We start from the raw sequence: 15,037 nt of genomic DNA on the forward strand, positions 1-15,037 counted from the left end.
CAGCCTCCGATATTGCCGTCGGTGTCATATGAAGGTGACACGTCAAACTTCGACGAATATCCCGAGACGGATTGGAAAGCGGTCCGGTCACTGGACCCCGACGAGTTGAAACTTTTTGCTAACTTTTGATCATCATGTCAGAATTTTATGGTTAAAATATAAACATTATGTTAATAGGTAGATAATTACACGATATGAGGGTAAACTAAATAAGGTATCAGTTAAAAAGTAGAAATGAGTGTAATTTTAAAATAAAAATTAACATTAAAATAATGGCTAGTGGGCAGTTGACATGATCATCGGCTCGTGTGGCAAAGGAGATACGAGTTGGCTGTTTAATGCTTCTATTGAAAACCGTCCTTCGAGTGTATACCTATTCATTAAATGAGACTGTACTGTTAGATAAAAATGTCAATACTTATGATATATTTGAATGATACCGCGCATTGATAAAAGCAGTGTAATATAGTAAGTCTTTTAGCTGGGAAATAGATGAACATAAAAGTAATAATAAGTTTTATTTATTTCCCAGTCAATGGATACGTTTGTTGCAGTATTTTCCTCTTGCTAGTAATTGTTCGTTAGGTTTATTATTAAACAAATTGTTTTCAAGATTGTTAATTTCCAAGAGACGTAGAAAAACAGATTGTTACCATCTTACGATTTGAAATAAGGCCCTTGTTGGATTGTATTGTTTTAGTACATTAATAAATGTTTTGTTGGAAATCTGTTGTCAGGCTATTCAAGAAACTAGACAAACTGTAAATATTTATTTAGGTGTAGGCATGCATTATAATTCCAATGCTTCCTAGTGCAAATAGTAGTTTGTAAGTATTTTATGAGATAGTATTTTGTCGGTTTGGACAATCAATGTTTGTGATTTTTAACTATATCTAATATTTTAATTTTATAATAGTATATTAATTTATTTTTCCTATACATAATAATATATTATTAGAATAGATTGAGTATAAATTCGATAATAACTCCATCTAGTGATAAAAGTTGTTAACTGTAATTTATACTGAATCATACTCGATTTTTACAATCTTATCTAATATCTACACTTTTTGATCTTACGTATTATATAGCTCACGAAATTATAGTGTATGAAAAAATGTTTTAGATCTCATTTACGATTTCTGAATTACAAAATCTTTTAAAGTTATGAGTACACTGTGCATGATGTGAGGTACTCCGATTTAGGGCCTTCGCACAACGCAATCTGACATCAATTGTCCTCAAAGTGCATAGTGCATTGAAATTTGATTTTTTTGGTATCGACAAGATACGGTACATTTCGTCTCGGACCTCTGTTGAACGTAGAGTTGAATCTTCGATGCTGCGTCGTAACTTGGCTTTGAGTTGATATATTGTGCGAAAGTCTTCGTGTGGTTGGTGTGATCTACCGCCGTGGTACTTTCTCCCTGTAATAAGAGTTATTTTATAGTTGCACAATATTGAAGACTGCCCTTTATTGAACTACATTTACATTATCAAGCGACTGATTGTCAAAAACTTGTACGTTCGCCTATTCGAGCAACCGCCTATTTGAATTTATGGATTCAACTCCATGGGTTGAGTCCACCAATTCAATGTAAGAATGCTCTTGAATCAATTCTTAAATACTAATGAGGTATCAAAGTACGAGTTTCAACAGTTTTCACAATACCTTATAATATTTTTAAATCTTCTGTTGTGTATTAATAGTTCTGAGATTGTGTACCAATGAAAATGTCAGTTGTGTAAACTTAATAGAACTTGCGTATTAAAATAATGTAACAATTCTGTGCGAAGATGGTGGACTGTGTAGGGCCTTATGCTGACGTCACATTTTATACGCTTTTCAAACGCTACTAAAACTGCGATGCAGTCAGGAACAGTGTATTCACCGAAAACGCCCGTAGGACTTTAAAAATACGGATCCTCAGTGTTTATAAAATTTGTCACGTGCATAGGTTAGTTGTTAGTTTACTTTAGAGGACAAGAATTCTTTATTATTCAATAACTATTTTTGTACAGTTGCAAATACAGTTCATTTTACTTTTACTAAAACACATTTATATTATTATATTCTTAAGAGTTTTATCTTTGTATTATACTAGTGAATTATATTTTCTTAAGCTTAAATTGATTAATATTAGAAAATGATGTGCCGTAACTTTCAATCAATACGTACCTAATTCATTTTAAATCATATAAATATGTTTATATATACAATATAGTTAAAATAAGTTGTGAAATACACGTGTAAATTGTAACAGGGTTGTAGGCAAATTGTGAAATGAGTCAAATGTAAATACGCAAAATAAATGTGTCGAGTAACCGAGCATGTTTGTTTTATTTATAGTGACAATCAAATAATTAGTAATTCAGTGTGACCGAACAAAGTCCGGTTTTTTACGAGACCCACCATTCGTTTTTGGTATTTTTTTATGCTGTAGTGCAAAAATGGGCTACGGTTTTTTAGTTCTATTATTATTCAATTTTATAATATGTAGTGTTATGTTGCAATTTAATCAAAGATTTATGTTTTCATGAACCGACTTTATGAAGATTTTAAAATTAAATAGGCCTTCAAGGGTTACATTACAAATATTAATATGCACTTTTTCCTTCCTATTCTAATCTTACAAATGATTTGGATGAAAATTGTAATAACACAAGTATTGTATAATAAACGAATAGCTAACAATATTCACAAAGCCGACAGCTATTACATTTTGTTGTCTGTTTAAATATAACTGTTGCGTTCAATACGGACGAATAAATTGTGCGTTTGCGTATCTATGTGGTCGGGTAAATAAACAAGACATAAACCGCAATTTCTCATACAACGTTAATATCAAAAAAAATGCGCTCGATTTATTTATACAAATTTAATGAAAACAATGTGAAAACCAATGTTTGTTGTAAGAACCACGTCGAGCTGAAAGGTTGTTAAACTCGAGATAAAGTCTAGTGATGCCAACTGGCGATATGACATGGCCGAGATTTCGAAAAGATACACTGTGAAGAGGTACAGTCAACCACAAAAGTTGGTGAACGAATACTAACCAACAATTTATACACGTGAAGTTTAAGAGGAATATTATTTTTCTTTATCTAAAATAGTGTACACTTAAAATTAATTTTGTTACCACAAAATTATAACAGGCAGATTGAAGATTTGTTCAGCACTTTAGGGGCTGACTGTACCGTATATCGAGACTTAGGTAGCTTAGAGATATTTTGTATTTTTTTCCAATAAAATGATTAAAACTGAATAATATAACCTTTGTGGAAAACCAATGACAAATAATAAAAATATTCTCCTTGACTGCACTGTAATCATTGTTTTTTCTCGCTTTCATGCCCTTGGACCTCTTTTATTTCAGCCAAATGATATCTTGTATATTTGTTGTAATAAATGATAAGAACTAAATAACGATGAAATTTGTATGAAAAATAATAAAACAAAGAAAGACGATTTTCTTTGTTCATTTTATACTTATACTGGTGTTACTCTTGCTTCCCACAGCGGAGGACGTTTTTCCCGTTACAAAGACCCTAAACACTGTTTATAGCGCCATCTGTAAGACACCTACGCGAACTATTTACAACACCGCTTAATAAATTCGATTATTTACAATGGGAATAAATAATTTGGATAAAAATTACATTTTGTAGGTGCGCGGGAGTGCGCTCGCCAGCAGTCGTTAGTGCTTTCCGTAACCGGCCACGTTAGCCCACGTAATCGAAGATAGTACCGCATACGCCTCATATAATATTGTATAAGGGATTTAAATAGTGTAATTTAGTTACTATATAGATTAATGAATTAAACTCTTCTGAACTTTTATTTGCAACCTTTTGAGAGTCAAGTGGGGGCATTACACAGAACATTTGATATCAGAACTCAATAATCAGGATCCATAATCCCCAAACTACTATGAACTACCTATTCATGATATAGAAAATACTGCCAACATCTTTATAATACAAGAAATTCAATATTTATATTTATCTATATTATCTATACTATGATATAAATCTGAAGAGTTGTTTGTTAATTTGAACACGATAATCTCAAAAATTATTACACCGATATTGATATTTTTTTCAGTAATACGTAGCTACATTACTCTTAAGTGCTATAGGCTACATTTTATCCCGGAAAAATATAAAGCGGGCTTTTTGATCCCAGAACAACTTTTTCACGTGGGCGGAGCCGCGAGCAAAAGCTAATTAATTATTTTAAAACGTGGTAACTAATCGAATAGTAACAAAACTGATTTAGATATTGAACATGTTTGTATTAAGTGTCCAGGTGCCTTTGTTATCAATTTGCTTTATCCTTCGTGAAGTATATCAGTTATAAAATATAACGCTAATCGTTATTACTGTTATGCAATCGATAAAAAGTGCAAAACATGATTTGTAACGTCTTTTTAAAAAATATTAAATAATAAGGCCGCGTTGTTCGAAGTTTCTATAGTTCATATCATCGTGTGCTATAGTCCATAATGTTTAAAGCATATTGCGGCTAGATTATATATTTTTTTATTGATTTGGGAAACAGACTAAATTATAACTAAAAAAATAAATGATTGAAAATTAAGATTCTTAATCCAACCCAGTTTCCACTAATAGGTAATACATACGTAGAAGAGAGTAGACGGAAATTAATTAATAATATTACAAATAGAATATTGCTTTATAGACTGGATCTCGAAAGCGAAGGGTCCATAATAATATAAACCGATTCCTGCCGGTTTTACCTTACGTAACTTATGTTAAATCTAATAATAATCATTGAAATGTTTTGTGAACGGCATTTATGCATATTATTAGAATCTATAACCACTCCACTCCTGGATAAAGATCTGACATCGAGAATGATTTGTTAAGTATTAGTTTAAGCCGCCACTTCGAACAAACTGCCTTGAGCTATTCATTCCATACTTGGCGGCGCGCGTGTTACGGGCGGATATATTCAAACATTTCTTTAAAAAAATATTTTTGAAATTTTTGGAAAATTTTAAATGACCAACATTTTTCTTAATAAGTTGTCTATCTAATAGTATTGATTGGAAATTAAGAATTTGACTGCCTCGGTGGCGTAGTTGTAAGTGTACACGGTACAAGTACGACAACCGCGCTGAGGTCCTGGGTTTGAATCCCGGGTCGGGCTAAAATAACTGTGACTGGGTTTTTCCATCTTCAAAATTACTCAGTCGCAGCTCGGAGTCAGGAAGTTGGCGGTGTGATAGCCCCATGCCTCGGAAGCACGTAAAGCCGTTGGTCCTGCGCCTGATCTCTCTCCGGTCATGTCGGATTGCCGTCTCACCGAACTATGAGAGTGAAGGAACAGAGAGTGCACCCGTGTATTGCGCACACACTTGTGCACTATAATATATCCTGCGTACCTGGCTGATCTACGTTGATATTGGCCGTCGTGGCCGAAATTCGGCGAGGAGGGATTCATTCATTCAGTATTGATTTCAAATTTAAATCACTTATACTTTAGGAGAAGATGCACGGAATCAACTATTTTAGTGGCATTTTAATCGTGAATTTAACGAAACAATATTACCATTATAAAAAAAATTAAAGTGCCAAAGTGAAGGTAACATATTGTAGAAATATGTTGTAACCTTTTTCTATAATATATATTAAAGCTTCTAATAAAACACATAGCGCGCTATTTTGCGTCTTAATGCGTGTTCATAGACGCCTCAGTTTATTCACCGCCAATTCATAGGTACATTGATATTGTGAGCTATCTAAAACTTAAAATGAAGATATTTTTATCATTAGGTCCTCTTATAACCGTAATCCAGCAGTATAAATTAACTTTATAATTTAATGGATTACCTCAGTAAAAACTTCATCGGATAGAGATTTATAAGACTACCTACTCGCTATATCCCTGAGGGAATTAACGAAAATTTCTTTCTTATTACGTTCAAACGTAAGGAATTTCTGTGTAAAATTTTCAATCTAAAACCATCGTTTAAAGTGCCTATTAGCAGTTGTTCAGATTTTATAGAGAAAAGTTAAATTCAATCTATATATATAAAAATGAATTGCTGTTCGTTAGTCTCGCTAAAACTCGAGAACGGCTGAACGGATTTATCTTATCTTGGTCTTGAATTATTCGTGGAGGTCTACGGAAGGTTTAAAAGGTGAGAAAAATTCGAATAATTGCCGGGAAAATCCTCAAAACAGCATTTTTCTATTTCCCATACAAACGTTTTCTAACTAATACGTAGAGTCAATTTGAGCTTTATTGCTATTGTATAAAGTTCACTTTTGTCTAAGCAATGTAGGTGTGTTCCTAACATCAAAGCAGTGTGCGTTGGAGCACAGAATATAATAATGTAATGTCGCGTTCTGAAACTCAACAAAAGTGATATCGCGGACCCGACTAAATTGAACAGTCACAAAATTTAATATATCATTAGTTATTTGGTTGGCTTCACGATATTATTTCTTTTGTTTTACTTTAAAATGCATGTTTTCGTTATGGACAATTTTTGAGCTACTTTTGCATATCTATACTTATAATAAATCTGTAGAGAGGTCAATTCTGTACATGAAATATATTTCCAAAATAACTGGGGGTGATTAGGGATCGATACTGATGCCAAAAATGCAATTAGTAAAATTTTTGTCTGTCTGTCTGTATAACCGTTATAGAAACAAAAACTACTCGACGGATTTTAACTTCACTTGGTACAATTATTTTTCATACTCCTGAGCTGGTTATAGTATACTTTTCATCACGCTACAATTAATAGGAGCATAGCAGTGATGGAAAATGTTGGGAAAACGGGAGAAGTTACTCCATTTTTAAGCTTCCGTCATTTCGTGTGCAACCTTAATGGTTAAAAGTTCCTTCGATTTCACCAGGATCCCATCATCAGACCCTGACCGGACAATCGGACCACCTGCATACCACCATAAATTAAAAAAAACATCCCGACAAATTGAGCACCTTCTCCATTTTTGAAACCCGAAATCCACGCGGGCTAAGCTGCGGGCGGAAGCTAGTATTAGTATAAAACTAAATACAAATTGTTAATCTTGTTGATTTCATGTATCGATTTCTGTATCTCCCTTAACTCCTCTCTCCCTACCCAATTATTTATCGTGCACTAGAGTTACACATACTTCACACCCATGTGAGTTAACAAGTGTCCACGTCATCGTATTGTTCGCTTCGAATTTGTTGAAGATAACACTAATCCGTGATAACTTGTCAATATCACTTGCTCGTATTAATTTTTATATTAGTACCCAAAGGTCTTTGTTCTGGAATGCGCGTTCTGCTGTTCTAGGGGATAAATAACAATTAACAGGAAAGTTCCCAATTACTTCAAGATGTCGATACGTCCATTGAATCCGCAGTTGGCGGAAAAAGCCAAGAAGGAGTTGTTTGAAGATCCAAGCAGGATAGCAGCTGATGTCCAACACCTCAAGGAATGGATAGCGAAACAACCCCACTTACGTGCTCGAACAGGTAACGGATTCATTAGTTTCATTTCAAATCGACGTTAACATCTTTATTTCCACCGCCGATGACAGCCATCACTGAGCATATTTTATTGCCAATTTATTTATCAGATATTTGGGGTTCTTATCTTTTATATAGAGGTGATATACGTGGCATATTTATAAAATAAAGTAATCATATCTAATATAATTTACTTTGAGTATTAAAAACATATTTATCAATAGACATGCATTAATAAAGTGTTTAAGATATGACAGACTAAAGATCACTTTCGATTTTGCAGTATTTCAAACAATAAATAATACTATAATACTAAAAAAATCTTAACTTGCACAATTATGTGTGAATAAATTTTCGTTTGTTTTAATGCAAAAACACGTAGCATGTAAATTTTCTGAAAAAATAAAATCAATTTTATTTCTATACCTATATAATCAATTGGTAAATTTACGTACTACCCACGCCCTTTATCCCCGAAGCCAGAGTGTAACTGGTGTACGCACTTATCGCCGTGTGTATTCCGTCCCATGGCGTAATAGGGGGCGAGTCTATCGCCATATCGGACATAAATTTCACACTCCGGACTAATACTGAGTAGAAAAAGACAATATCACTGCCAGATCCGGGGATCAAACCCAAGACCTCAGCACTGCAGCCGTCGTGTAATTCAACTACCAAGAACGTCGCCAGCCGATGGCCCGGGGGGGGGGGGTCAAGTTGATATGGAGAATGAGAAAGAATGAATTGTAGGTAAAGTCGAGATCATATGTTCCTCCCCAATCCCCCTGTTCCGCTTTAACAATAACACAGAGGAGAGATCGGGAATTATCGATCAAGCAAGTTCAGTCAGACTTAGGACTTTGGTTGTTTTACATTTGGCAACTTTTTTAGAATTTCTAGGAAGGGAGGGGGGATGCCCTCTATGCCCCCCCCCCATGGCAACGCCCTTGTCAACTACGTCATCTAGCCAGTCGAATTGACCTTAGATCTTAATCGCACTTCTATATTTCTGTACTTTTAGATGATCAGTGGCTGGTAACTTTTCTACGAGGCTGCAAATACAGCTTAGAAAGAACGAAAGAAAAGTTTGATTTGTATTACTCCGTGCGTTCTACAGCACCTGAACTATTCAGAATCCATATCAACCATGCTATGTTTGATGAAATCCTTAGCCTAGGGTACGTATATTTGATGTTTATAATTAAGTACTAATTGCGCTACATTTGTAAATATTGTTCGTGCTTTTGTTGATTTAAGAATGTAAGATTCCTCTAATTTTGGGATGTTGAATAACACGAAATCGTTGTTTGTTAATAAAAAATTAAAGCGAATGAGATAATTTTAGCGCGGGTTGGGTTTTTATGTGCATTTTTGAATTCAAATGTAAATACATTTTACGAGGAGTAAAACCTTTACTGGAGGTAATGACTTTAATGTTCCTACCTAGAATATACGTCAATGATTCTAGGTAGAATATTTAGGTAAATCTGATCAATGAATTCGGGGTTTGAAGCTAAGAGCCTCGCGCCTTTTGAAGTGAACAGGTGACAGCGGAAAGCCAGGCGTCTACACCGTAATATACCTTTAGTTCATGTTATTACATGGTTTAAAATGTTAAAATCGTGCTACTAGGTTATAAATTTTGAGAGGTATCAATATTTAATAAAATTAATTTACAAGTATGAATATAAAATTATTTATGTTTCAACAGGTCAATGCTAATACTGCCGAAACTAGCTGCTCCGGATGCGCCAAGAGTGAGCATCATTCGTCCGGCCACATATGACCCCGACAAGTACAGCATCGTAGACATTATGGCTGTTTCACATGTCCTACAACAGGTTAGTATTAATTTTTAAAAACTAAAAATTTAAAAACTATTTAAACGGATTTTATCGCGGTTTTTTATATTATTATTTTCTCCCGACGTTTCGAAGACTTTGCAGCCTTCATGGTCACGGGGGGGACTGAGGTGTTGTTCATCCGTAAAGTCAAAGTTACAATATCTACCTACATTTTTCAAATATACAACTTTTTAAAATTTTTATCTGTTGACGGTCCGATCTACGCAGAATGAGCTCACAGTGTCTTGAGGTCTGCCAGACCTCAAGACACTGAGCTCAAGAAAGTTGTATATTTGAAAAATGTAGGTAGATATTGTAACTTTGACTTTACGGATGAACAACACCTCAGTCCCCCCCGTGACCATGAAGGCTGCAAAGTCTTCGAAACGTCGGGAGAAAATAATAATATAAAAAACCGCGATAAAATCCGTGTAAAGTTTTTAGTTTTATTTCAATGTCTAACATTGGCGTAAACATAAGAAATCATTAAACTAAAAATTTACTTTACAATGGACCATTTCCAGGGGCTGATTTGCCTTAAGGTAAATAAGGCAACAGACTAGGAGCCGGGTAATAGCAAAAACATAAAAAAAAGTATGATTTGCATTTAATTAATACGTTAGCCGATGACAGTATTATAGCCTTAGTTATTTTTTACATTATGTTTCAGTACATTTAAGAAAACATTTAAAGTTATGAAATATATTTATAAAGATTTTTATAAGATCGTTGTATGTTATATGTCTTCCTTGAAAAATAAACATTTAAATAACGAGAATCCCATCCCAATCGGCTCAGTAGTTTTTGAGAAAATTCCAGTCATACAAGTCATGACAGTGAAAAGGAACCCCAAGATGTAAATTGCCTAGAGTTCCTCACATTCTTAATCCGACCCTGATCATTTTAAAATATAATGCAAAAATCTTGTATTAGTTCCATGATCTTACGTTAAGTTTTAACATTTTCAGATAGTATTCATGGAAGACGACAATGCAGTCGTGGCTGGAGTTGTGTCTATACTTGATCTGGATGCAGTTAAAATGGGTCATTTCCTACAAATGACGCCAAACCTTATGAAAAGAATGGTGGTCACCTCACAGGTAAGATAGTCATCATTATCGCTATATCCAAACGATAATAGCTTGATACTTTGATATCATAATTGATATAACTATTTTAGCGAGGGTTTGATTACCTCTGACACACTTTTTTGTAAAATGTTGAGTTAAAACGTTTATTATTAGACCATAATATTATCTTATAAATATTTTGTGTGCCTCTATCATATTTTGATTTTGTTTGGCAAGATTATATTTTATCAATAAATTCTAATATTGTTTTTTTCTTCTTATTTGCTAAATTATGCTTACGAGGGGATGTTATATTAGCTGGATTCACTAGATTTATTACATTAGGTTTATTGTCTATGTAGTTTTTACATTTTCTTGTATTTTTTAGGACGCTACTCCAGTTCGTATGAAGGGAACGCATTATATTAACACTCCGGCAGGTTTTGAGACCATATACAACGCAATCAAAAATCTATTAAACGAGAAAAATAGAAATAGGGTGAGTATATAAACTATGTCAGGTTGCAAGAAGCATAGAAAATAAATTGATGTTCCAATTCAGATTTCAGGACATTGTGTTACGTATGGTTTCGGCGAAAATTAATAAATGAAAAGTACAACACACTTAGAGCTTATTGACAAGACGATTTAAATAGAAAGTTCATTCAACTTACATTTTATGTCATATATTTAGTATTAAAAACGAACACAAAAGTATATTGTATTATAGTTAAGTACATAGAGACTTTATTATAGAGAATTACGTAAAAACTTATAAGACATTAAACAAACCTATATGTTATATTACAGCTCTACGTTCACAACAAAAATTATGATGAAATGTACAAATACATCCCTCAAGACATACTACCTGAAGAGTACGGCGGCACTGGCGGCACCATCCCAGAAATTATTGGTATGTGAAAACCAATGTAACGAACTGCATAGATTATAATTATTAATTTTGGCATATTCAGTTTCTTAGTTATTGTAAATAGTATAGTAATTTTTAGTACTCATCTTTAAAAGTTGTTTTCAATTCAAAATATCTTTTCACTCATATCTATGAAAAGATTGGTAATTTGAATATTTCAGCAACATTGTTCCAGCATTAGAAATATTACGGAATTAGCTAAATTTATATACTGTGTGTATTTATTTTTAGACTACTGGAAGAAGAAGGTACAAGAATACAGAGTGTTTTTAGAAGAGGACCAGACATTTGGTACAGATGAATCAAAGCGGCCAGGAAAACCCAAAACAGCAGAGGATATGTTTGGCGTGGAGGGGTCTTTTAGACAGCTTCAGTTTGACTAACATTATAAAATTTTACTACATTTGGTTTTACTTATAAAATATTCTTTTTTATTTTTATAATTTCATTTTTTTCGAATATACCTCTTTTGTTGTAAGTTTCAAGTGTATTAATTTGTGTTTGGGACAAATTATATGATACAACCTCTACATTTTTATGAAAACATGGTGAGGTAGTGACGATAATTTCATATTTATCTGGAAGCTATACTTCTGATGACAAAGATTTCTTAACGGGTAGCGCTCTTAACGAAAACGATTTTAAAAAATTCGATTTACTAATTACGATCTTGAATATCGCCTTAAAATGATTAAAAGTTTACTTTCTCAAATAGATATTGAGAGTGCAAAATAAATTATGAAGAACGTAATATCAACTACCTCGGCAGCCTAGTTGTATTGGTTACTTGGTACGTTGGTTATAAGTATTGTTTCTTTCTCAGTACCAGCACGGATTCCAGACTTTGGAATCGCGCCCGGTAAATTGCTATAATTTTAAATCCCTAACTCAGTCTCAGCTGCTTAAATGTGGATGTGTTACACCTCTACCTATTCTGCAAAAAGGGAAAATATTTAACTTTTATGCATATATGCAAATATGTGACTCTGTTGGAATAAGTGTGTTTTAACGAAAACTCAGTCTATTTGCTCCGCTCGTAAATCAAACCCAGAACCTTCCACTACACAGTCCAAGCATGTAACTACACTAACTATTTGCAAGAGCCGATAAGGATATACCTACTGTTGGAGATTGGCTCGAGAAGGCAATTGTATACTGCATCCAGACAGCCATGAGAGCCAATGAGTTTCCATACTAACCAGCGTGATTATAATGGTAATAGTAGCCAAATTCAGTGCTAAAATAAGGAGAGCACTGCAATAAATCTATATTAGTGAAGCAAAACTCCGGCGCATGGTGACCGCCCAAAGCGCGTGAGCAAAGCTGTCACTTTACAGTGACTTCTTTGTGAGACGGTTTAGTTTAGAAGCTACAAATTTGTAGCAATGCTTATATATTTTTTCGGAGATAACATCAGAGAAGTCATTGGTGGTATAAATCACTTACTATTAGATGACTAGCCTGCTTCATTGCCCACCTTATGTTAAAACAATCAATTGTTATGAGGATTATCGTAGTTCTATTCAAACGACAAGCCTACGAGCCGTCAAGTGGTATTAATTAGAGTGGGGCAGTACAACCCTCTCATTTATGACGTCATGTATTTCGTCCCAGTCACAATTCATCAAATGGCAAGTTTCAGATGTTTTGTATTATAATAAAATTACATTATTATTTGTATAGGCTCTGCTATATCTATTTTCATTTGGATTTTGCTTAGGTATGCTTTATGATGTTGTCGTCATCGTAACTAGGAAAATAGACACTTTAACTTTAACCATCAAAACGGAGTACATAGATATTGTAAACATTACTAAGGGGCAATATACTATTTGGATTCAACCTCTATGAGTCCTGGGGCTCAATAGTAATAACATCTTTATGGTTTTGTAAAAGGAAGGATTACACATTGTATTGAGTGTACCACACGGTCTTTATGTTGTTGAGGTCAAGTTGAAGTTATAGCTGATCACTTGGCGATCACGTTGTTTATTCAATGTCATAAAAGCTAATTGTTAAAAATAGTTAAAATGTAAATAATGGTGGTTGCATGACGGCGTAAGCTGAACTGATGCGAATACATTGATGTTATGAAGATGTAATGCACAGACTCGTGCAAGTTGCAACTATAGGTACACGGCAAAATACAATGTGCGGTTTGTATAGCATTAGCTGTACATACATTTAAAATATTTTTTATAATCTATTTCAGATGCAGTAAATGGTTATTTATAAGAATCGCAATTACTGCAAATGGCACTAGTAAAAGTGACTTAAGTGCTGTTGCATAGTAATGTATAGGATATTTTTCACTTCTTTGGTCTACTAGCGTTTATCTTTGTAGACTTTGGGATTCTGAGTTTAATACCCAGTCAGGTAACACAGATATCACTTTATTCCTGTGTTCTGTGACTTTTTTCTATCACGATTAGTCGGAAATTGAATCTTCTATATGAAATATTAGGGCTATTATTTATATAAAAAAATAATTATACATTGAATTGATTCCAGCGTGTACTTAAAAAAATAGTTATTAATACTTGTATGACAGATGGTTAGATGTAAATTTTGCTTATATAAATTCAGTGTATTGAGATACACACAATATTAGAACATGGAGTGGTATATTGCAATTTTCACAAAGCCTTTTTTTTCATCCTATTTTCCAATAAACAAATTATGAAGATGGTGATTTATGATCACTGGTGGTAGGTTACCAAAAGACACGAAATTCTACGAAACAGTGGATTCCAAAAGCATTAGCATGACAAAGATTACTAAGACATGTTCGCGTTAGAAGTTTCATTTAGGCAGTTAGAATTTGACTGAATTATTTTAGCAGTTGAAAATAAACAGACTTATTAATTGTATTGTACGTATTAATTCTATGGCGCCAGCTATTCTGAAATAAAAAAAACACCAAACTCTGCATAAAATAATATACGCCAGTTGTGATGAATGCTCTGTTTTTAGTTTTTGTAAACATTACTACCCTTGTTATTTAAGATGATTAATGTAGTCAAAAATAATATTAAGCAATGTGGAGTCAGGACTTGAGGAATTAAAATAAGATTAGTTGAATATATCTTTTACTTAAAAAACATTACGGTTTCATATCCACTTGCGTAGTTACGAACATTGAAACATAATCTGATATTATCAGTAATCGTTAATTACAACGTCACACTTTTCTAGATAACTTTTTATAATGTTTGAGTAGTCTTGCGACATCGTCATTGTAATAAATGATACAACTTTGTTATGATTGGGTGAAAGCCGCCGCTTACTAAACCAGTTAAGTAAGATATTACGATTTTTCGAAGATCTACTAATTATTATTTATTGTAAATAAAGGGTACGTTTAAAACCGGCATAAAGTGTGTTGCTAAGACTGATTAAAATACAAGTCCGAGACAAACTACAGACCGCAGTTACAGGCTTTAAAGACACAATTTATTTCTAGAAATTTACTTCTATGAAAATGATTCCAAGCAACACATCCTTGTAGCGCACGGCTTGCATAGGCGACGTAACGCGACATGCAGTCACAGGGCGCGGCTGCATCCGACCGCAGCACTAATTGCGACGCGGACTCCAAGACGCAAGCAATATCTATAGAATCCGTACGAAAATAAAAATACCTAAATATCATTCCCATTCATATCGAATAATACAACAAATATTATATAAG

The 15,037-nt window shown here is 33.7% G+C and overlaps 2 protein-coding genes across 2 annotated transcripts in view; both read left to right on the forward strand.

Annotated features, from left to right (window-relative positions):
- Positions 1–2,330, forward strand: part of LOC115441026 (cAMP-dependent protein kinase catalytic subunit 3) — a 35,335-nt gene extending 33,005 nt beyond the window's left edge. Inside the window, exon 7 of the mRNA XM_030165592.2 lies at positions 4–2,330. Coding sequence (XP_030021452.1) covers positions 4–129 — 126 coding nt within the window. The 3' untranslated portion in view covers positions 130–2,330. The remainder of the gene's footprint in view (positions 1–3) is intronic.
- Positions 2,331–7,200: 4,870 nt separating this feature from the next.
- Positions 7,201–11,825, forward strand: LOC115441027 (alpha-tocopherol transfer protein-like). The gene is made up of 7 exons (XM_030165594.2): positions 7,201–7,504; positions 8,520–8,676; positions 9,210–9,339; positions 10,311–10,442; positions 10,801–10,911; positions 11,223–11,328; positions 11,578–11,825. The coding sequence occupies exons 1-7, from the start codon at positions 7,366–7,368 to the stop codon at positions 11,727–11,729; spliced, it is 927 nt and encodes a 308-aa protein (XP_030021454.1). The 5' UTR covers positions 7,201–7,365; the 3' UTR covers positions 11,730–11,825.
- Positions 11,826–15,037: the final 3,212 nt, after the last annotated feature.

This window comes from Manduca sexta, chromosome 23 (genome assembly GCF_014839805.1).
Source record: "Manduca sexta isolate Smith_Timp_Sample1 chromosome 23, JHU_Msex_v1.0, whole genome shotgun sequence".
NCBI lineage: Eukaryota > Metazoa > Arthropoda > Insecta > Lepidoptera > Sphingidae > Manduca > Manduca sexta.